The sequence below is a fragment of the Kogia breviceps genome, chromosome 15, assembly GCF_026419965.1.
Source record: "Kogia breviceps isolate mKogBre1 chromosome 15, mKogBre1 haplotype 1, whole genome shotgun sequence".
Taxonomy (NCBI): domain Eukaryota; kingdom Metazoa; phylum Chordata; class Mammalia; order Artiodactyla; family Physeteridae; genus Kogia; species Kogia breviceps.
This window is the reverse complement of record NC_081324.1, coordinates 81,547,606-81,570,281: the sequence shown is the minus strand read 5'-3', so window position 1 is coordinate 81,570,281 and position 22,676 is coordinate 81,547,606. Positions and strand designations below refer to the sequence as shown.

Genomic DNA, 22,676 nt, shown 5'->3' with positions numbered 1-22,676 from the left:
CTAACTGTGTAGCTGGCAAAAGGCTCACCTTGAAAAAGATTTTGAACTAAGCGATCATCAGCCTGAGTCTCTCCATCATTATCCATTATCAGCCATCAGCATGAGGCTGCCATTCTTCTTAAACTCGTCTTACTACACTCATCTTCAGATTGACATGCAATTAGTTACAAGAAATTTTCCAGAAGAAAGTGATACCCAAAGAATAAATACTAAATTTCAATTTTAATATAAGCATCAGTGAAGAAAAATAGGTAATTTGATTTTATCCAATAGCTCTGGCAGAATTTCAAATACTAAGTAGTACCCAAAGGTAATAGAGCTTTATTCCTTGCATCTTTGATGATCTCGAGGCATTTTACATTGAGCCTCATACTCTCTCTAATGAAGTAAGATGGTTCTACAGGGATTGTTTTTCCATCAGTGAAACACATCTCCTATCTACTAGGATGGGTACCTGATAGTGAACTGAAACTCCAGAGGAGAAATTGAGTAAGAATCTGGCTGGATCACAAGAGTTGAATAATAAAAGCAGCAGGAGACCCTCTGTACTCAACGGATAAGGATATCTGGTTTTACGCTTTCTGTGGCGAGCACTCATCTGATGGGGAACTGGTTAGGCAGTATCTATTGCAGTGCTACAGCCGGCTTCTTTTCAGATGCCAAGGCTCTTCTTCAAATACTATAGTCTAGTGGTCTCAAAGCCAACCTTATTTGTCTAGGGGCATCACAACATGAAGCATTATAACTAGAGAAAAATGAGATCAGAGTATAAACTCAATTTCTATCAAATGGAACAGATCACACTTGTATCAACAATTCTGAAGCCTCAACTATTTGGGCATTAAAAACACTCCCCTGTGATTCAGAACTGTGAAATGCTTCTGCAAACAATTATCCCAAAGGGAACAAAAGAAGAATTACTGGAAAAATGTATTCAATAGTTGATTTACTCAGAAAAGTACAATTTGCTTTGACTAACACTCCTTTCAGTTCTCTAGAGGTGAAATTATATAGATTATCACGTCCTTCCTGCTTTAACAAGTGATATATTCCCTTTGCAAGAAGTTTCTCCAAAATAACCACTATGCATTAGTCACAATGAAACCTGCATCTTCTAATTCTCCAGATACCAAGTCTACGTCAAGAACTCAAGATCTTGGGCTTCCCTGGTGGTGCAGTGGTTGGGAATCCGCCGGCCGATGCGGGGGACACGGGTTCCAGCCCTGGTCCGGGAAGATCCCACATGCCACGGAGCAACAAAGCCCATGTGCCGCAACTGCTGAGGCTGCGCTCTAGAGCCGGCAAGTCACAACTACTGAGCCTGCGTGCCTAGAGCCCGTACTCTGCAACAAGAGAAGCCATCGCAATGAGAAGCCCACCCACCGCAATGAATAGTCCCCACTTGCTGCAACTAGAGAAAGCCCGTGCACAGCAACAAAGATACAATGCAGGCAAAAATAAATAAATAAAATAAATAAAATTTTTTTAAAAAAAGAACTCAAGATACATAAGCAGAACAGTTAACTCAAAGCTGAGGCAATAAAGCTGAAAGGATGGAAGGAAGACAGGTTCAACCCTATGACAAAATGTATAAAAAGGGACACATAAGCAAAACTCAAATGCTGCTCAAGAAATAGTACTGTCCAGGACCATTAACAAAACTCAAATACGGACTCAAAGCAGGAATAAATGTTCTATTTTATGTTTTAGAATTCTAAACAAAATAACTATTCCTTTCTAGCTTAGTAAATCTGAAGCTACTTAATAATTAATCAAATTAAAATGCACACACATACATATACACATTTAAACCCATTGTCCAGAATACTTCATTAATTAGAGACGGCAATCTCCAGACTACTCTGGGTAGTAGAAGACGATTAGGAAATGATAGTGTGAAGGCAAAGAAACTCAAAGTCAACTTTTTTAAAAGAAAAATGATCTTCCTCTAACTTCCTCTAGCTCTTTTGTTTAAATACCAAATATTTAATGTGGAATGATGTGTTTTGACTTAACTGTGGCTGAGGACCTTGGGTATCTTATAAAGTTGAAGGTTAAGTCACAGATAAAGGTCACTTCACTCCTTTCTGAGCTGCAACAATATCTTCCTCAAATGCTAAATGCTGTCAGCAATGCTTTCTAGACAGGAGGAAGCAACAGACAAATCATCTGGGGGGCTCACACTTATTTTAAGATATGAACAGTAGAGACAGGGACCTTAGTGTGTTACAGAATTAAGGCCTTCTATTAAAGCTGAGGCTTCTGTTAGTTTTTAGATAATAGAAAATGTTACACAATGCCTAAAATTTAAAGTTTAAATAAGAAAGTAACAGCAGTTAAAGTCCAGCTATCGGATGTGTGTCTACTTGTACTGGCCCTGTAGGCTAAGAGAAAATTTTTCCTTCTATTTATAAGATTAGATCTAGAATTCTGGTCTTAAAGGTTAACCTAATATTTATAACAATTAAGCCATATACCCTGACCTAACCCCAAAGAGGATACTATTTTACCCCCTGCTTTCTCCACCCCTCTATAAAAATAAGAGCTGCTTTTTACTAAAATACCACCCTCTGGGAGAGGTCGAGTCACATGCAACCCTGGCACAAGTTCTTTTGAATAAGCCTGCCAAGTTAAGGTCTTCCCTGGTGGTACAGTGGTTGAGAATCATGGGTTCGATCCCTGGTCCAGGAAGATCCCACATGCCACGGAGCAACTAAGCCCATGCGCCACAACTACTGAGCCTGTGAGCCACAACTTCTGAGCCCGCATGCCTAGAGCCTGTGCTCCGCAACGAGAAGCCACCGCAACGAGAAGCCCGCGCATCGCAACGAAGAGTGGCCCCTGCTTACCGCAACTAGAGAAAGCCTGCGTGGCAGCAATGAAGACCCAACACAGCCAAAAATAAATTTAAAAAATAAAAAAGCTTGCCAAGAACTGACCCTTAATTTCTGAAAATTAATTATATTTTCCCTATATATTGTTCAACTAAGTAATGACCTTTTGAACGGGTAGAACAAGTAATTTTTTTAAAAAAAGATTTATTTATTTATTTGGCTGAGTTGGGTTTTCTTTGCTGTGCGAGGGCTTTCTCTAGATGCGGCAAGCAGGGGTTACTCTTCGTTGTGGTGCGCAGGCTTCTCATTGTGGTGGCTTCTCTTGTTGCGGAGCACAGGCTCTAGGCGCACCAGCTTCAGCAGTTGTGGCACGCAGGCTCAGCAGTTGTGGCTCGCGGGCCCTAGAGTGCAGGCTCAGTAGTTGTGGCCCACAGGTTTAGTTGCTCCGCAGCATGTGGGATCTTACCGGACCAGGTCTCGAACCCGGGTCCCCTGAATTGGCAGGCGTATTCTTAACCACTGCGCCACCAGGGAAGTCCTTTTCTTTTTATTTTCCACGCTTCCCCATTTTTTCAGTAATGAGTACATGTTGCCTTTATGAGAGAGATGATAAACTATATGAATTCAGTTAAGAATTGCATTTTACACTTACATTCAATATTAAAGTTAGTCAACACATTTTACTGAACATCTCCTACATGCAAGACATTGTGGTGAAAGGGAGCCAAAGGGATTTATATATAATAAAAGATTTCCCGCCCAGAGGAATTTAAAATCAAGCGGTAGTGATGGGGGAGGCGGGGAATTGGAGCAGCTTAAGATAAATGGCTATAATAAAACAAAATAAACATGTACTACTAAAGCCCAAAGCAAGGAAGATCAGATTACATCTAGCTAAAGGAATTAGAAAAGCATTCATGGAGAAGTGTCTGATTTGAGACTGGAAGGATGAAAATACCGAGTTGTGGGGGAGGAGGAGGATGAGGAGAGAGGCATTTTGGGCAGTTCCCTCCGATTCTGACTAATATGGATAAAGTACAAGTAATAAAGGCGGAGGTTACAGCTCTAAGAGCAGAGAAACCTCACCTCTAGGTAAATGCCTATCACACCCCTGCCACGAACCTCTCACCAGCAATTAGCCAAAACAATGCACTGCAGGAGTTAAGGTATTTAGGAGGTCCCCCAGAAGCAAAGGGCTGGCCTGAGGCCACCAAAGTTCCTGTGGCCTACTGACTAGTTCAACAGGCTCCCTAGGCCTTTATTTGCTTTAATTAAGGGGCTCTGCTCAATTATTAGCCTACGAATAGTTATAACTAAATAGTACTCAGACTCAGCAAAGACCCAGTAAAACAAAGTTTTAAATGATCATTTCTGACTTAAAAGGCAGTGTACACACACTGGGCACGGCTTTGGAGTCAGATCTGGGTTCAAATTCCAGCTCCAGGATTAGGATGAGGTGTACTAAGGGTGTCTTGGGTAGCTCTCTGAGCCTCATTATATTCACCTGTAAATGGGAATAAAATCATGAACATCAGGCTTCCCTGGTGGCGCAGTGGTTGAGAGTCCGCCTGCCGATGCAGGGGACACGGGTTCGAGCCTTGGTCTGGGAAGATCCCACATGCCGCGGAGCGGCTGGGCCAGTGAGCCATGGCCGCTGAGCCTGAGCATCCGGAGCCTGTGCTCCGCAACGGGAGAGGCCACAACAGTGAGAGGCCCGCGTTCCGCAAAAAAAAAAAAAAAAAAAAATCATGAACATCACAGTGCTGGTGTGAGGAACACGGATAATGGTGTTAAAGAGTGCCTCGGCCGTGGTCACGGTGCTCAGCTCACGGCCAACATGCAACAAATGAGAGTTATGTCTCTCTTAAGGCCAGGGCTTCCCTGGTGGCACAGTGGTTAAGAACCCACCTGCCAGGGCTTCCCTGGTGGCGCAGTAGTTGAGAATCTGCCTGCCGATGCAGGGGACATGGGTTTGTGCCCTGGTCCGGGAAGATCCCACATGCTGCGGAGTGGCTGGGCCCGTGAGCCGTGGCCGCTGAGCCTGTGCGTCCGGAGCCTGTGCTCCTCAACGGGAGAGGCCACAACAGTGAGAGGCCCGCGTCCCACCAAAAAAAGAATCCACCTGCCAATGCAAGGGACACTGGTTCAAGCCCTGGTCCGGGAAGATCCCACATGCTGTGGAGCAACTAAGCCTGTGCGCCACAACTACTGAGCCCATGTGCCACAACTACTGAAGCCTGTGTACCTAGAGCCCATGCTCTGCAACGAGAAGCCACCACAATAAGCCCCCGCTTGCCGCAATGAAGAGTAGCCCCCGCTTGCGACAACTAGAGAAAGCCCGCACGCAGCAACGAAGACCCAACGCAGCCAAATATAAATTTAAAAAAAAAAAGGCCAAATAACAGTATATAGACCAGTCTGCCCTGTAGCAATTAGAAAAATAGTCTTTGATCAGTGTTGGCTGCAAGCTCTACAAACACTGGTCTATGGTCACAATCAAAAGACAATTCCCACTCATATATAATGTTTCAAAGATGAATGGTCCATTCAGCTTTTCTGGTCACACATCCACCATCATTCAATATTCCATTAAACATTTAAACAGCAACATTTTCAAGCACTAAGGAACAAATCTATATTTGTCTCCAAAAAAATACAAGAAGAAAAAAAGATTCATCTGCACCTTGAAAAAATAAATGAGTTTTCTTTTTCCAGAAGTGACTCTGAAGTAACCTTATTTAGCAAATACCTCTTAAGTGCCTGCTGCCTACTATGTGCCAGGGTTCAGACTTAGAAATTTATCATTTTAAATGGGAAATCTTATAACGACAACCAACGCATAAATGTTAGTGGGCCTAACCCCCTCCCTAGGTCACTACAATAACAGCAGTGCCTGTATCATGACTTTCCTGTCTCCTTTCTCCCACTCTGTAATGTGACCCCTTTCAGGGCTGAGTCTTTTTCAGACTGGTAACGTCTTTCACTCTGGAGTGCTAGCCCGGTTCCTGGCATAACAGTTCTCAATTATTGCTGCACATTGAGATTACCTGTGGAACCCAAGCCCTACCTCCTGAGCCAGTATGCCCAGAGTAGGCATACTTGTATGCCTAACATACTTGTATGTTACAAGGCATGCCTTGTAACAAAGCATAAAAATCCAAACTATACAGGTGACTCTAATGAGACCCACTGTCAGAGCACTAAGGACTCAATAAAGAGCAGCTGGATCCAAGCATGCCACGAACCAGATGATTCTACCTCTGAAATGCCTCTGCTACCAAGCAATCCCCTGTTTTCAATTCCCAAAGTTTAGATTCCTCTCTTGCATTTCCTAACCTGATTAGTGGCAGCCCAAACCACCCCACACTTCCAGGCTAGAAACCTTAAAGAAGCTTCCAGAAGCAAAACCTCAAAATCAACTCCAATTTCTCTTTCTCCTTCACCCACTTCGTCCAGTTATCACTAAGTCCTGTTGATTCTTTGTCTGCAATGTGCCTGAAGCCCAATTACTTTCCAGTACCCTTAAAGTCCACTCTAGCTCAGACTATTTCAGTAGCCTCCTAATTGATCTTTTGCCTCCTGTTCTCCCATTACACCCTCTTTATCTTTTTTTAAAAACAAGATTGCTATGTCCATATTACACTTTTAGTCAAATACCTTCCATGTATATACACTTATTTACTTGTATTTCTAAGAACATTCTCTAGAAGAATATACAAGAAACTGATAACATTGGTTTCTTTTCGGAGAGGAACTTTTGCAGCTAGGAGACATGGGTGAGAGGGAGACTTTATGCACCCTTTTGAATTTTGAATACCTTTTCAATTTTGTACCATCTAAATGTGCTGCTTCTTCAGAAAAAAAAAAAACAAACTAAACCCAAAACAACATAAGCAAAAACATCTCCTATAGCTTCTACCAAAACCAAAAAACGAAACAACACCCAATATGGCAACTGTGACCTTTGACAATTTGGTCTTAACCTGTTTTCTAACATCAATTCTCAACCATCCTCCCATCCCCACCCTGCCAGCCCAAACTACTCTTTAGCTACAAAACAGCTGTAATTTGGGAAGTCTTCTGTGCATTTGCTGATCCCTCAATCTGGAGAGCCTTGCCAATCTCCTCCTCACTTGCCTCAGTTTATTGAAAAACCCATCTCTCAGGGCCTGACTCCATGCTTCCACAACATCGAATGTTTCTGTTCCTGTGCATATGTGTACCTTCTCCCCCAGACTGTGAAACTTCAAGGCTAAAGTCTATTTTGTTCGTGGTCTTTTCCCCAGCACCTGTCAAGGACTAACAGGAAACAACTAGTAAACAATGAATTCAGTTGACTGTACTGATAAGTTAGAATACCAACATTCTGATAAACCAACTTTCATCTGAGAACTACAAAAAGAGAATGAACCCACTGGGGATAAGGGCCGGGGGTGGGGGGGAGGGATAAATTGGGAGATTGGGATTGACATATATACACTAATATATATAAAATAGATAACTAGTAAGAACCTACTGCATAGCACAGGGAACTCTACTCAATACTCTGTAATGGCCTATATGGGAAAGGAATGTAAACAAATAGTGGATATATGTATAACTGATTCACTTTGCTGTACACCTGAAACTAACATAACATTGTAAATCAACTATACCCCAATAAAAATTAAAAAAAAGAAAAAGAAAGAGAGAGAGAGAAAATGAACCATTATCTCATCCTAGAGTTGCACAAGGTGTTGTGCCCTCTTCTCACAGACTGTTAAAATAAGGTTGGATGGAAAGAGCCTTGAAATGGAGTCTTGGAGATGACACAGCTCCCAGCTTTCTTAGCCACTAACTGACTGTAGGACACTGGCCAAATAACTTCTCTAAACTTTAGTTTTCTCATCTGTGAAAGAAAGGGCAGGAGGACAAATTCTCTAGAGAGTTCCTTTTTCTAAGATCTAAGATTCTGGGATTCTAAGTCACACTGCAAGAAAAGGGAGCCTGTTTTAGAAACTCTTTATAAAATAAAAGCTAACAGATACAGCTATATTTTACTTTTCATATACAATATTACATTTACTGCATGAACTAGTTTTGAAACAAAGGCTCCATTTCAGGCTTCTCAATTTATCCTTTCCTCTTAGTACACCACCTCATGTATGTTTTCAGAGAAGTTTTGATAATGATCCAGAGGGTAAAAACACTGCCCCATGTCCTTTTATTTCAGTTTTAACCACCAGACTAGAATGCTGGAAAAGTTTTTTTCTCCTTTAGGCCACTGACAAAAAGGCAGGCCAATCATGTTTCAATTTGAAATTCTGATGAAAGAATAAAAGATAGTTATAGATTAATTGGCTTCACTGAATTCAGATGATCTGTAAATTATTTAATATGTATGTATAGAATGTATTCACAAAACACACCAAAGACCACTGATTGTTCAGTGAATTCAGGGTACTTGAACAAGAAAATAAGATCCACGTTGCAGCTCAAGAACCAAGAGAAGTGAATTTTTAAAAACAATACATGCATAAATGACACCTCTGTTTAGACTTTCTCATTTCATAGAGACACTGATGACCATATTACCAATTAGTATTCAAACTAGAGGCCAGGAAAAGTTTTCCAGCTCTAATGTAAATAACTCAAATCTATTTTCTTATTCAAAACTGCTATCCAAACATTGATGTGAAAACAGAAGCACTTTTTGTTGGCTTCATTCAGCACAGCTAACCTTTTGCATCTACCTCAAATGACAGCACAGACAAATTTTGATAAGTCAAAAAACCTACTGGAGATGGCATCCTTGAAAGATCAAAATGTACAGTCACAGTAGTACAAAAAGAAAGAAGTTCCCTCTTCAGGAGGGAATGAGTAAAAAGAAATGAGTGAAAGAAAAATTAGTGCAAAAATGTGTTGGAACTGGCTTGAGTCAAAATAGTACTCGGTCCCTCAACAGAAAGCACTCTTTGTAGTAAGTCACTTTTGCAGTCTCTGGCAAAGTTTTTGCAGTCATTTTGTAACCCTTGGGATTCATACCAACAATTCAATCCATTCTAGAACTATTCACCAGCTATAAACTTACCTCAAAAACAATTGTTTAAGAACCTAGTAAACTTATAAACTGTTAAATGTGACAGACTCAAGATCAACAATAAGCTTACTGATGAGAATAATTTCATAGCAAATGGAAAGGTATAAATTAGTATAACCTTTCTGGAGGGAGCTACAGTAATATTTAAATCAGAAACCTTTCAAAAGTTCACAGCCTTTGACTCAGAAACTCCTCTTCAAGGAGTTTATCCCAAGGAGATACTTACATGTAGAGGTATTCACTCTAGTGTTACTTGTAACAGAAAATTGGAAATAATCTAAATAACTAAAAATAGAGGACTTCATGGACTATATATGCAATAAAATGATAGCTATGCTTATTATGGAAGTATGCTCAAGCTACATTACATAACAATAACATTACAGAGCAGAATACACACTAACCCAATGTTATTTACTAATATGTATACATACAATTGTATATACACAAAGGCTAGAGGAAACCATACTGACTATAATTGAGTTATGAGTTACAGGTATTTTACACCCTGCTTTTGTGAACATGTATTACTTTTATATGCACAAAACAAAACCATTTATTTAAAAGCACTAGATGCACAAGAGAAAACTTAGGTTCAAGACCCAGCTTTGATACTAACCTTACTGATGAGTCAGCCTTATAGATGAGGAAACAGATGCAGATTAAGCAGAAATAAGAGCAACTATTTCATAGTTAAAAGACTAAATAAGGTAAAACATAAAAATACACTGTAAAATCTAGGGACTTCCCTGGTGGCGCAGTGGTTAAGAATCCTCCTGCCAATGTAGGGGACACAGGTTCGAGCCCTGATCCCGGAAGATTCCACATGCCGTGGAGCAACTAAACCCAAGAGCCACAACTACTAAACCCCGCACGCCTAGAGCCCATGCTCCACAACAAGAGAAGCCACCGCAATGAGAAGCCCGCACACAGCAATGAAGAGTAGCCCCTGCTCTCTGCAACTAGAGAAAAGCCTGCGCACAGCAACAAAGACCCAATGCAGCCAAAAAAAAAAAAAAAAGTAAAATCTAAAGCACTGTATATGTATAAAACACTGGTAAGTTGAACCATATTTTGTGTCAGATATTGAATAATTGTTTAGGAGAAAACAGAGTGAAGTATTTTCCACTCTTTAAAGAAAAGGTTCTGCTCCCTCACCCCCACCCCGTCCACCCGAAATCCTGTTTGGGATCCCATTCAAAAGTATTTGAGGGCTTCCCTGGTGGCACAGTGGTTGAGAGTCCACTTGCCGATGCAGGGGACATGGGTTCATGCCCCGGTCCGGGAAGATCCCGCATGCCGCGGAGCGGCTAGGCCCGTGAGCCATGGCCGCTGAGCCTGAGCATCCGGAGCCTGTGCTCCGCAGCGGGAGAAGCCACAACAGTGAGAGGCCCGCGTATCGCAAAAAATAAAAATTAAAAAAAAAAAAAAAAGTATTTGAAATTTTAAAATTTTAAACTGAAAGATCCGTGCCACTTGTCAACTCAAGTTTAAATGAGTAAGCATGTGTTATCAGCCCAATGCCTCCTGCAGTTGGTCAGCTTTTGCAAAAAAGTTTTGATTTATGATGCAATTCTGTAAACTGTGAATTGTTTAATAACAGGAAACAAATGATTTTAGACCTCAGAGAGATAGAAAACTATCAGATTTTTAAAATATCTGACAACTCTCAAACAAGGTAGATCACTGCATTTTATTACTAATGACAAAAATTAGGATCTAGGTAACCAGTTATTAAAATGAGACCAAAAGTTAACACTAATTTTGAAAGGCAAACCCACAAGACACATCATTTTTCAACTGACTAGAAAAGTAAAATTTCTTTAAAAAGAAACTGTCAACTTACCTTGCCAAAGCATTTCCCTGAAAATTCTGAACCTAAAGCCCCAGGTAAGGCCTCTCTCTAAAAGGCACGGGGACCTATATAAAATGAATTTGCCATTTAGTTTGAACTTGACATAAGCTTTTATTCAAAGGACATAGTTGTAGGTCAAATACTCTGACCTGGTGTAGTACTTCTTGAGTCACACAAAGTACAAACTCCATTTGGATACTGTTGCAACCATTCAGGTTATGTATTGCCCAGTTTCAGAAAGCAGTGCTAAAGTTCAAGAACAGCCTCCTCCAATCCAGGTTCTCCCAATTCCCTCAACACCCTGCCCCCCCCAAAAAAAACCCACAGCACAACCAGTTAACATCTACATCTTACCTTCTGCTACAATTTAAAATCTTTTAACAAAAGTATATTTTCTAAGGCTTCCCTGGTGACACAGTGGTTGAGGGTCCGCCTGCCGATGCAGGGGACACGGGTTCGTGCCCCGGTGCGGGAGGATCCCACATGCCGCGGAGCGGCTAGGCCCGTGAGCCATGGCCGCTGAGCCTGCGCTCCGCAACGGGAGAGGCCACAACAGTGAGAGACCAGCGTACCGCAAAAAAAAAAAAAAAAAAAAAAAAAAAAAATATATATATATATATATATATTTTTTTTTTCTAAAAAAGTATAAACAGTCATGCTTTTAAAATGCAATTATTTTGCTCTATAAAAAAAAGATTTATCCAGATTCCTTTAAGGAGATTATTAACAAATTGAGAAAGACGCTGGAAGTTAGGAAAATTTAAAACTAAGCTCAAGAATTTCTAGATTAAAGACTGTACAAAAGAAAAGTAGTTCTGACAGTATAACTGATGAGGAAATGACCTTAAAAATAATGTGCCTTATAAAAACCTTATGAAAAGTACAATATATAGCAAAATGAGAAAAATATTGGGGACCAGGAGTTTAAGAAACAAACAGCAAAATTCCTCTATCCATCAACCCTATATTCTATTTATTACAGAATGACAGAATACTCAGAAGAGTCAGAGGACAACTAGTCAGTGGCTATTTTTTTGTCAGTAGCTTCTTAAACCCTGATGTTTCTGAGTCCTAGAAGGCTCTTTTACTGAACCCACAACTCTCACACTTCCTTAACATACCACAATTTTCTCTTGAAAGCACACAGATTATTATGAAATCCAGCATATTTAAAGTACTGTTTGCTCTCAGAACTTACATATCTGATTGCTGACATTTAAAAAAGATTTCCCCCTCTATTAAATAACTATATTAATGATACATAATCATTATATATTAATGATATAAAATATATAAAAACAACTCTATTGCTCATAAAGTTGCAAAGTTACAATATGACCCAACGATTCCATTTCTAGGTATATACCCAAGAGAATACATATGTTCACAAAAAAGCCTATACATAAATGTGTCACAGCAGCACTATTCACAACAGCCAAAAAAGTGGAAACAACCCAATGTCCATTAATAGATCAATTTTTTTAATGTGGTATATCCATACAATGGAATATTATTCAGCCATAAAAAGGAATGAAGTACTGATACATGCTACAATGTGGGTAAATCTTGAAAATCTTATGCTAAGTGAAAAAAACCAGACAAAAGACTGCATATTATATGATTCCATTTATATGAAATGTCCAGAATAGGCAATCTGTAAAGTCAGAATCTACTTTCTGTTGCCAGGGATTGAGGGAGGGGAGCTGGGAAGTGACTGCTAATAGGTAGGGGTTTTCTTTTGGGGTGATGAATACATCCTGGAACTAGTTAGTGGTGGTGGCTGCACAACCTTGTGAATGTTGTGCTACTGAATTTTTCACTTTAAAAGGTAAATGTTATGGCAGGTGAAAAAAATTCAGTCAGGGTTATGTCTGCTGTCAACAGGTGGATCAGACTGAATTTTGACTTTCGGAAAATTATGACTATATAATAATGAGACTAGTTTCCTGACACAGCTTGAAATCTAGAAGAGGAAAATTCAAAAGAGGGCTTCTTGAAAGGCTGAAATTAGCACGCACACACACTCTCCCAAGGTGACTAGTACTTTGTTAAAAGGACAACTCACTTTCAGATATAGAGATTTTACCAAATACATTAAAATTACCATGACTGTTGGAAAACATCGAATTCTACCTAATCAATTCACTTCCTAAGTAAAATTTTTATCTTTATATTGTTTGTGTAATCCTCATACCTTAAGACAACTACTTTTTTCTTTTCTTTTGCCTCGTGGCTTGCAGGATCTTAGTTCTCCGTCCAGGGATTGAACCTGTGCTCCCAGCAGTGGAAGCGCGGAGACTTAAACACTAGATCGCCAGGGAATTCCCAAGACAACTACTTTTAAGACTGTATTACTCACAAAAACACTTCAAATTCCTGGCCACATCAAAATTATATCTAAAGGCTAGAATTTTTCATTTCTTTTTAAGGTTTCAAGTTAATCAAGCTTAAATAAACATTGTGCAGTTTTAAAAGAATTACTTTACAAGTCAGTAATCAAAAGTCAGAACTTACATGGCATACACCATGCTGTCTTTTTTCCAATAAACTGTGGTTTAGTATGCAGAGGAGTTTTTTTGACTCTATGAGTCATAGAGTGAATAAAGAAGCTGTATACACACACACACACACACACACACACACACACACACACACACACACACACACACACATCCCCATACCCTTAAGCAAGAAAAGCATTACCAGAATGCTTTAACAGTACCAGAAGACAGATGGGTTTTGAATTCACCTATCTTGTCAAGAAAACTTAACCAGTGGTGTAACAGGAAGAGGACTGGAATGGGGAATCTTGGTGCTAGTCCTAATTCTGCCCTTAACTAGTGGAGTAACCTTAGCAGAGTCATTTGACCCTCTGTTTTGTCTTCAGTAAAATGAAAGAATTGGATTGCAAGGTTTCTAAGTCTTACAACTCTCAACAGTCTTTGATTCTATTGTTAAGTGGCTTAGGGCTGTGGGAGGCCCAGCAGTCACACGCTAGGCAGTTCTCATATTTTTACGTACTTAGGCAACCATGCCATATAGAGTAATAAGAGAACTCAGTATTAGTCACAGGGAAGAAGGAAAAAGAAAAGTGCACATAGCTCCTGCTGGTACTGGTTTACTCCTGTTGGACCTAATAAAGAGAAAGCACCTTTGCCAATTTTCCAGGGGATAGGAGTAGTTCTTATGTCTCACCACACCCACCATAGTTGGTTTTTCCTAAAAGAAATCCAGTGGGACTCTACAAAAATGTTGTAAAGCACCAAGTACTTTTAGTCACTGCATGACTAATACAACAGATCAATTCTAAGTTAAAGAAATAAAACAGCTTTCTCTTTCTAATACAAAAGAAATAAACAGCTTTCATTCCAAACAAAGAGTCCTAGATGACCACAGTGAGTTGCACAGATAACTTAGCAATAAACACAGTGTCAATCCAAAGAACATGAATTATCTACAGAACTAGAAGGTTCAAAGCACTGAGGTTCAACATAACATTATTATTCGACATAGCCTTTTTTTTTGAGGGGGGGGGCGGGAGGCCCCTCCGCGCAGCTTGTGGGATCGCAGATCCCCGACCAGGGATTGAACCCAGGTCACGGCAGTGACAGCACCAAATCCTAACCACTAGACCACGAGGAAACTCCCTCCACATAGCCCTTTAATGAAATTCAGTTTACAAGTCCAACTTCCAGAGTAAAAAGCAGTATTAAAAACTCACTGAGACTCATCACCTCTTTCACAGCAAGAGATAATCACACCTGCCTGTGATGGGATGGTGTCAATAAAATAGAAGTCACCATCATACGGACTGGATTGTGGAAACCAAAGATCAAATGAGGCCAACTCAGAAGTTGTATCAGGTGGCTCCCAAGAAGGCTTTCTGGAAGAACTCCTCCAAAACAGGACAGTCCTAGCTAGAGAACCTGTGTTCCCTGATTTGCATGCAACTCTCTCTCTTAAAATGGCTCTTTGTCAAATATGGCCACAGACCACATAAGCAATCATGTGTCTGGTTATGCCTAGCAACATTCCTTTCAAGAGGGGTACAGAGCTGTGGTTCTTAATCTGGTACCCATTCATGGACCTCTAGGTGGCACATGGATGGACTTCACGGGGTCAGAGAAGTCCCCAAGGGCCTATGCAAACTTTTGTCTCTCTGCACATTTTGGGGGCAAGAAAGCCCTTGGGCAGTAAACCAAGAGGCTGTGAACCAAGGAAAGTTAAGAACCACTGGTGGTTTAGAGACAGATGTAAAACAGAACAAATCTACTGACAGTGCCCATGTAAATAAGACAGGAAGTAATGCCCATTATTTGAGATGCAAACTAACAAAGGGTGCTGTCTTTTCAAGACAAAAAGAAAATATGATATGATGGTCGGAAGTTCTTGAGGGTCAGGTAGTCCACTCCCTTCATCCTCTAGTCTAGATGAGGAAAATGAGCTGAGAGGCTCTTATCCAAAACCACAGATCACAGAGTGGCAAAGCTGAGCACCAAACCAGGCCAGGTTTCTGCCAGGATGGTATGTTTATACTTTTTTCAGAATGGGTTTGACCCAAATTTTCCTTATGAATACCCCACTCCATTAAGCAGGTAGCCTTCAAAAAATTTTAAATCAAGCTTCAGCCTAGGAATTTGACACATTAAAATATCCCCCAAATCATAAATCAAATCACAAATCTTTCACATAAGCCAGCACATAGCAGATTTGTAAGGGGGAACCTTAGTGGCTCAACATCCCCTATCCTGCCGCACTATAAGTGCAACTTGAAAAAGCAGCACAGGTCACAAGCTTCTAATTGTGAAGTGCCTCAACTGTAATGAAAAAAGACAGCCAGTGACAGACCTTTAAAAAAGATACCGAGTCAGGGTCAAGCTGACTTTAGAGTAGATTTGTAGGACTTCAAGTTGCAAGTTCCCACAGGGAACCTTTACTCAATACTCTGTAATGACCTATATGGAAAAAGAATCTAAAAAAGAATGGGTATATGTATAACCGATTCACTTTGCTGTAGAGCAGACACTAACGCAACACTGTCAATCAACTATACTCCAATAAAAATTTTTTTAAAAAATTTGCAAGTTCCCTTCTGAGGAGTCTTAAGTGTTGCCTAAACACTGATTTTTTTCAACCCAGGTAATGGAGACTTTCATGAATTAAACTGATAACCACTTTTCTAGTTCTATGTTCACAAAGAGTACATGAGGAGAAGCAAAGATAATAGGCAGTTATTCTAAGACCAAATTAAAAAATAATTATGGTCATAAAGTTACAGGACCATTTGTTCCAATGCCTAACTTTGCCTCAGAATATGAAATTTAAAGTAATCAAAATAATCTCACCTGAGAAGTGATACCAAAGCGACATTTGAACCTAAGTTCAATGACAACATGTCCTTCACTTACAAAGGAAGTGCTTTATTTATTAAAAGAGATTTAAAGGCATAGGATTCTATGGCATACGCACTGCCTCCAAAGACATACAATATGGTAAAGTTTCTGATCGCTTGTGAATTATATTTAGCCATTTCTGCAAGCTCTAACTCTAGACTCCCAAGCCCTAAGGTGTAACTGGAATGGGCCGTTGGAAGCACCTGTGGCCTTTAAAGGCTTTAACCAATTCTCAAGGCTTTCTTGACCGCAGTCTAGAAGAGGGTTTGACCATTCTATTTTGGGTCAAGGAGACTCTCTTACACCCCAAGAGACCTCAAGTGGGCAAGATCAGTTTGAAAGAATGCACTGCGAGTGATTTTTCACCAGGCCAGCGGCCTCCGCTGCGAGACTTCCAAAAGGATGTAGATCTGGTCTCGATCGAGACGACGAAAGAATGCGGCTGGGCTGTGTGGGGCTCACGACAGCCAGTCGGCTCGGGATCCCGCAGCCCGCGACCGGGCTGTGGCGTCAGGAGCGTGAAGAAGCAGGGATCCCCGGGGCACGCAGAGGGAGGAGAGAGGGAAGGAGCCAGAGCGAGGTTCAGAGATTGCAGGTGTCGCCGGGGGAGGGGACGAGATCGTCCGGGGCTGGCACTACCAAGTGACTAACGTGCGGTTCCGGACTCGGGCAAACTGGTCACATTCTCAGGCTGTGTGACCTTGAGCGTGTGGCTCGCCCGCTCTGCGCCTCAATTTCCTCATCTCTAAAATGGGGGTTGTTGAAGCGGAAAACGCACCTTGGATCGCTTGGCAAGGCGCCTGGCACATAGTAAGCGCTCCGTACAAATGAGCTACTACTGGCTCTCGGGCTCCTCTTACCGCCCGGAGGAGCGAGGAAAGCCCCAAGCAGGGGAGTCCCCAGGAGGCGGATCCCGGGCTGGGAAGGGGGGACCTGGCCGGGCACTCACCGAGCACGTCTGCCGAGCGGTGCCGGGCTACGAAGCACGCATCGTCCCCGTAGCACGCGCCCTTCTTAAGGAGGCCCTTACGGAAGTCCTTGCCGAAGCCGCAGCCGGCCGTCACGAGCCCGTAGTCGCCGCCGCCGCCGCCGCCGGCCCTGGGGTCGGTCTGCGAGAGGCCGCCGAGCACGGCGCGGGCCACCAGTCGCCCGTACGAGAGGACCGAGAACATCGCCGCCGCCGCCCCCCCGAGGAGGCGGGGGGCCCGGGGAGCAGAAGGACGCGGAGGCCCGGAGCCGGCTCTCTCCTCAGCCGCAGCCGCGCCGCTGCCGGGACGCTCCTCAAGGCGGCGCGCAGTCGCCGCCGCCCCTGCCCGACGCGCGGGGCCTCGCACACGCTCCGCCGCACGCACTGGAGCCAGAGCGAGGTCAGAACCGGTGGCTCCTCCGCCTCAGCCCGACTGGGGTCCCGGCTGCAGCCACCGCTGCCGCCGCCATCTTCCACTCCGCTAGCGTGTTCCGGGCCTCGCCGGCAGCACCGCCCCCTTTGTGGCCACGCCTCTAGCCCCGCCCACGGCCCGCTGTTTAGGCTCAAGCCCCGCCTCCTCGGCTCGTTGCCCTACGCAGCCACAGAGGTCGAGCGTGCGCAGAGTATGAGGACACAATGTCTCTTGGGAGTTGTAGTCGCTTTTTTACTTCACTGCCTAGCTTCAAGGACCTAGGAGGAGTCCCCAGACGCGGGACCTAAGTTAAAATACCGAGAATTACAGGTAGGCTGTTTTCTCCCTTGCTTTAACCATATCTTTTAAAAGCTATTGTTTTAAATAACGTCACTATTCCTTTAAGGAAAAACCTGGAAGAAAGTATCGGGTCACATATCATTATTCTGTAGTATATATATTAAGAAACTGAAGTACACTAATCTAGTGACACCTCCAGAACTTGTATATTGGAAGGGTTTAGGGGAGGCAATCTGTTTGGAAAGAAGAGCCGTTTTGCATAATGTTTAGGAAAATTCGAGGAAATACTAGATGTTCTTATTAGACGGTGGGGTGAGGGTGGAGGGTTAGTGATGGAGATTCAGGCACGGCCACTGCAGCCATGTCATACAGAAGTGTTCAGACTTTCAGACGGTTCTGCCAAGTGCGGAATAAAAAATTCTAGGCCCCAAATTTCTTTGCCTCAAATCTTAATTTTCTTGAAGGTCCACCTAGCTAAGCAGGTCTTCTCCCCACCTCTGACATGGGTGCTCAGAGAGGTCATGCAGTGCCAAAGACTTGCAAAGATGAGGGCCCTGCCTCTCTCCTCCCACAGCTGCCACCTCTTCTCATCAGAAGGACAACTCTTAGCAAGAAAGGCAGCTCCCCTACTTTTTTTTTTAAGCTCTTAGCCCACCCTTAACAAAGACATCACAGTAGCCTTCTCCAGATTTTGACTAAGCAACCTTCTTCGGAAAATATTTAGGTTGAAAAATAACTAAATTTAATGGGGAGTTTGTAATGTAATGTGAAGACTAGCTCACCAAATGTGTGTAATATGTTTGTATGTGTGTACGAATGTACCTTCAAATTACGTACCATGCTGGTGGGACTGTACATAATCTAGCCCCTGCATACCTCTCCACCGCATTTGGTCTTGTGCCCCCTTCACTAACTGGGCTCTAGCCATGCTCACAGCTGCCTCAGGGCCTTTGCTTTTGCTCTTCCTTCCACCCACTAGAATGTAATTCCATTACCTGAGGGTCCTGTGTTCTTTCTTACTGTATCCCCAGAACATATGGGGACACAGTAAACACTTTAGTAAATGAAAGAATGAATTAATATTTCACTAGCGCCTAAGCACCCCAAAGGCAAGGATCAGGATCATTTGCCATTGTATTATTACAACTAACAGGTAGTTTGTAGATGTTGAATAAAAGAAGGGATAATTGAATAGGAAGCAGAAATAATATAAAAATAGTATTTTTTGAATAAAGGAATGACTGAATGAATGGATTCAGGAATAAAAGAAAACTGAGATTTGAGGCAAGTGATCTAATTTGGAATACTTTTTGGTTTTATTGAAACATAAATGTATATCACCGAGAAGCACTGGTCCTTTTCTAGTTCACTTTTGACAGAATTGTAGTTCCTCTGGGAATTCCCATCTCATTCTATAAATGAATCTCTTTTATAACTTTTAAAATACATCTAAAGACCTGTAAACCATCCACTCAAAGCACATTCCGTTATCCTAATTACTGTCATCATTAAACACTTCTGTGATTTACAGTGTGCTAAGTACTCTATATGTTTCTGTCCTTAAGGGTTTTCATCAGAATTGTACTGAACAAACCACTTCACATAATGAGTGGCCTTTTGTCAAAGGTGTAGACAAAAAAAAGTTCATTTACTGGTTAAAAGATATAGCGATCCTAGGAATGCAGTTACACCTTGCTATTTTTTATGGCCCACAGGAATTGGAGAGCGCCCAGAATGAGGGGGTGGAGCTTTGCGGATCCTCTGCTTGGCATTTATGTCTGTGCCAGCTGTGCTAAAGGTTGTTCTTTTAAGCACACACTACTACCAAATCCCAGCCAGGAAGTCAGGTAATTCTACCCCGAGGACAAACTTTTTAGAATAGCACGTCAACCCCTGTTCCTTGCCTCAATTAGACTGCTCCTGCATTTCATTTTCAGGGCATATATTACCTGATTTCCATGTCACTCACAAGAACCGGTTGGATGAGATGAGCAGCAACATAAGATGTGACTCTGACGCTGGTAACCTCTGCTCTGTTGGGGTGACTGTTTTCACAGTTAAATGATACGAGTGCCTTGAGTTTCCTGCAAATGAGTTTTCTGCAAATGAGTTGCTCTTCGGAGCACAATGCAAACAGAATCCTTTCTCAAAGTTCCTTTGCACTTTTTCGGAAAGAGTGGAGACAGGGCCTCATGTTCCCTTGAATCATTTATTCCAGAGCCAGTTCTAAAAAGTTTCACTATTGTGGGGAAGCCAGGAGAGGGTACTTTGAAAAGAAAAAGAAAACCATCTTCCCCTGCCCTTGCCCAGGAGCACAATTCACTTGTGACATTTTGCTAGACTTAAAAAGCCCTAAGAGTTTTCTTCCTTAACAGAGTTACATTCCTAGCACTTCAAGGATTCCTGGGAGGTCACTTGTCACTCTCAGAAGTGAACAAGTGGTGAAAATACTATCTGTGTTCCCAGAGTACCTCTATGGCATTAAGAAAGAGCTTTGCACTGGACTCACCCCCAGCACCTAAAAAAAGAAAAAAAAAAAAAGACATGAATTCGCTAATGAGATTTTCTGCCACACTGGTACACTGATCTCGTCTGATTTCTTTCTGCTAACCTATTCAAAATGAGAATTAATTAGTTTCTCATCCTTGGTACTATTGACATTTGGGGCCAGATAATTCTTTGTTGTAGGGGGCTGTCCTACACATTGAAGGGGGTTTAGCAGCATCCCTGACTTGTACCTACTAGATGCCAATAGAACACCTCACCCCCTAGTTCGGACAACCAAAAATGTCTCCAGAGTCTCCAGATATTGCCAAATGCCCCTGGGGGAGGGGCGGGCAAAATCACCCCCAATTTAGAACCACTGGGTTATACCGATGCCTTGCAAGTGAACAAATGTTGGGGGAGCACTTGTTAAGTCTGAGGCTCTGGGCTAAGGATAAAAAACGTTGGTGCCTTCATGGCAGTCACAGTATTGACACAGAGGGTTAAAATTAAGTAAATTTAGAGAGAAAATAAACACCACTGGTTGAAATAAAGGAGTGTGAGGAGGAGAAAGCGGACCCATTGGGGTGGGAGAATACTCAGGGCACCTCACAGAGGGTGACATTTGTGAGAGGCCTACATGGACAGAGGTCTGAGGAGGGGGTATAACCATTCCAAGTGAAAGAAATGGAAACTCAGCGACTGCAGAATGATTGGAGAACAGCAAGTAGTCTAGTGCAGCTCAGCCTTAGGGTTTGAATGAGGAATAATGAGAAATGGAGCTAAGAAAATAGTTTAGGAACTATTTAGCCCTAAAAAGGAATGAAGTGCTGATACATGCCTCAACATAGAGGAACCTTGAAAACATTATACTATTAAAAAAAAAATTTATTTATTTGGCTGCGTCGGGTCTTAGTTGCGGCACATGGGATCTTTTAGTTGCAGCATGTGAACTCTTAGTTGCGGCATGCAGGATCTAGTTCCCTGACCAGGGATTGAACCCTGGCCCCCTGCATCGGGAGCACGGAGTCTTAGCCACCGGACCACCAGGGAAGTCCTGACAACATTATACTAAGTTAAAGAAACCAGTCCCCAAAGACCACACATTGTATGATGCTATTTATATGAAATGTCCAGAATAGGCAAACCCATAGAGACAGAAAGCAGATTAGTAATTGCCAGAGGCTGGGAGGAGGGAGAATGGGAAATGATTGCTAATGGGTTTAGGGTTCTTCTTTGGGGTAATGAAAATGTTCTGGAATTAGATAGTAGTAATGGTTGCATAATCTTATATATATACTAAAAAAATAGGACCTACTGCAGAGTTAAAAGAGTGAATGTTATGATATGTGAATACCTCAATTTAAAAATACCTCAATTAAATTAAAATACCTCAATTAAAAAAATAGGACCTACTGCCTTATAGAGGCAGTAGAGGGCCTTATATTTTAAGCTGAATGTACTTAATGCTGGAGACACCAAGGAGTCACCAAATGCTTTTAATATGCCAGTAATAATAATAAAATAATAAATAATATTATAACAAAATAATAAAACAAGAATAGTAATGAAAGTGAGAGCAATAGATACCATGGATTGAGCACTTCTTATGTGCATTACCTGCATGGTCTGCACTGACCACCTATTTAAACATGAAAACACCCAACAGTCCCATCTGCATTTCACACAGGACTTATTTTGTTTATTGTTTGTTTCCTTCCTGACTAAAATGTACATTCCACAGGAGCAGGGGATTTTTTGTATTTTATTCACTACTTTATCTCAAGGGTCGAGAACACTGCCTAGCACACAATAGATACTGAATAAATACGTAAGAAGTGAATGCTGTTGATTAAGAGAACCTTAGAGGTCACATAGAACAAGCAACTTGTTTTACAGCTGAGCAAAGTGGGGCAAATAACATGTTCCTCCCATAGGAATTTAATGGGTGGAGCTGGGCCAACTGGAGAGGTATCCAGGGGACTCTTGGTGCCTGCCCTGCAAAGCCCCTTTGAAGGCACTAGCCACAAGCTGTTCTTTCCATTGAACTTACCTTGCTCTGCATTGTGTGTGATGGTCATGTTTCTCCCACCTAGTATCCATTCTCCCCATTCTCTGAAAATAGTATTTTGATTCCTTAGAGGAATAATCCATGTTGGTTCATGTGGTTTGGGTGGAACTAGATGGCAGGGAGACACATGACCCAGGTCTGACCAATCAGTGCACTGCATTCTCTTGGTCACGATTGGTCCAGTAGGAAGGCACATGACCCAAGCTAGGTGAGTGAGACTCCATTATGGGATTTTGCTGAAAGCATTAAGGAGAAATTCTCACAGGGTTTCTAAGCTGGTA

General features: G+C 42.0%; 1 protein-coding gene across 8 annotated transcripts in view; it reads right to left on the bottom strand.

The window, feature by feature from the left end:
- The window catches only part of PPTC7 (protein phosphatase targeting COQ7), a 61,785-nt gene extending 44,133 nt beyond the window's left edge, over positions 1-17,652 (bottom strand). For all 8 annotated transcript variants that reach the window (XM_067014608.1, XM_067014611.1, XM_067014612.1 and 5 more), the window contains exon 1: positions 17,111-17,652. In XM_067014608.1, the coding sequence (XP_066870709.1) occupies positions 17,111-17,333 (223 nt within the window). In that variant the 5' untranslated portion in view covers positions 17,334-17,652. The remainder of the gene's footprint in view (positions 1-17,110) is intronic.
- Positions 17,653-22,676: the final 5,024 nt, after the last annotated feature.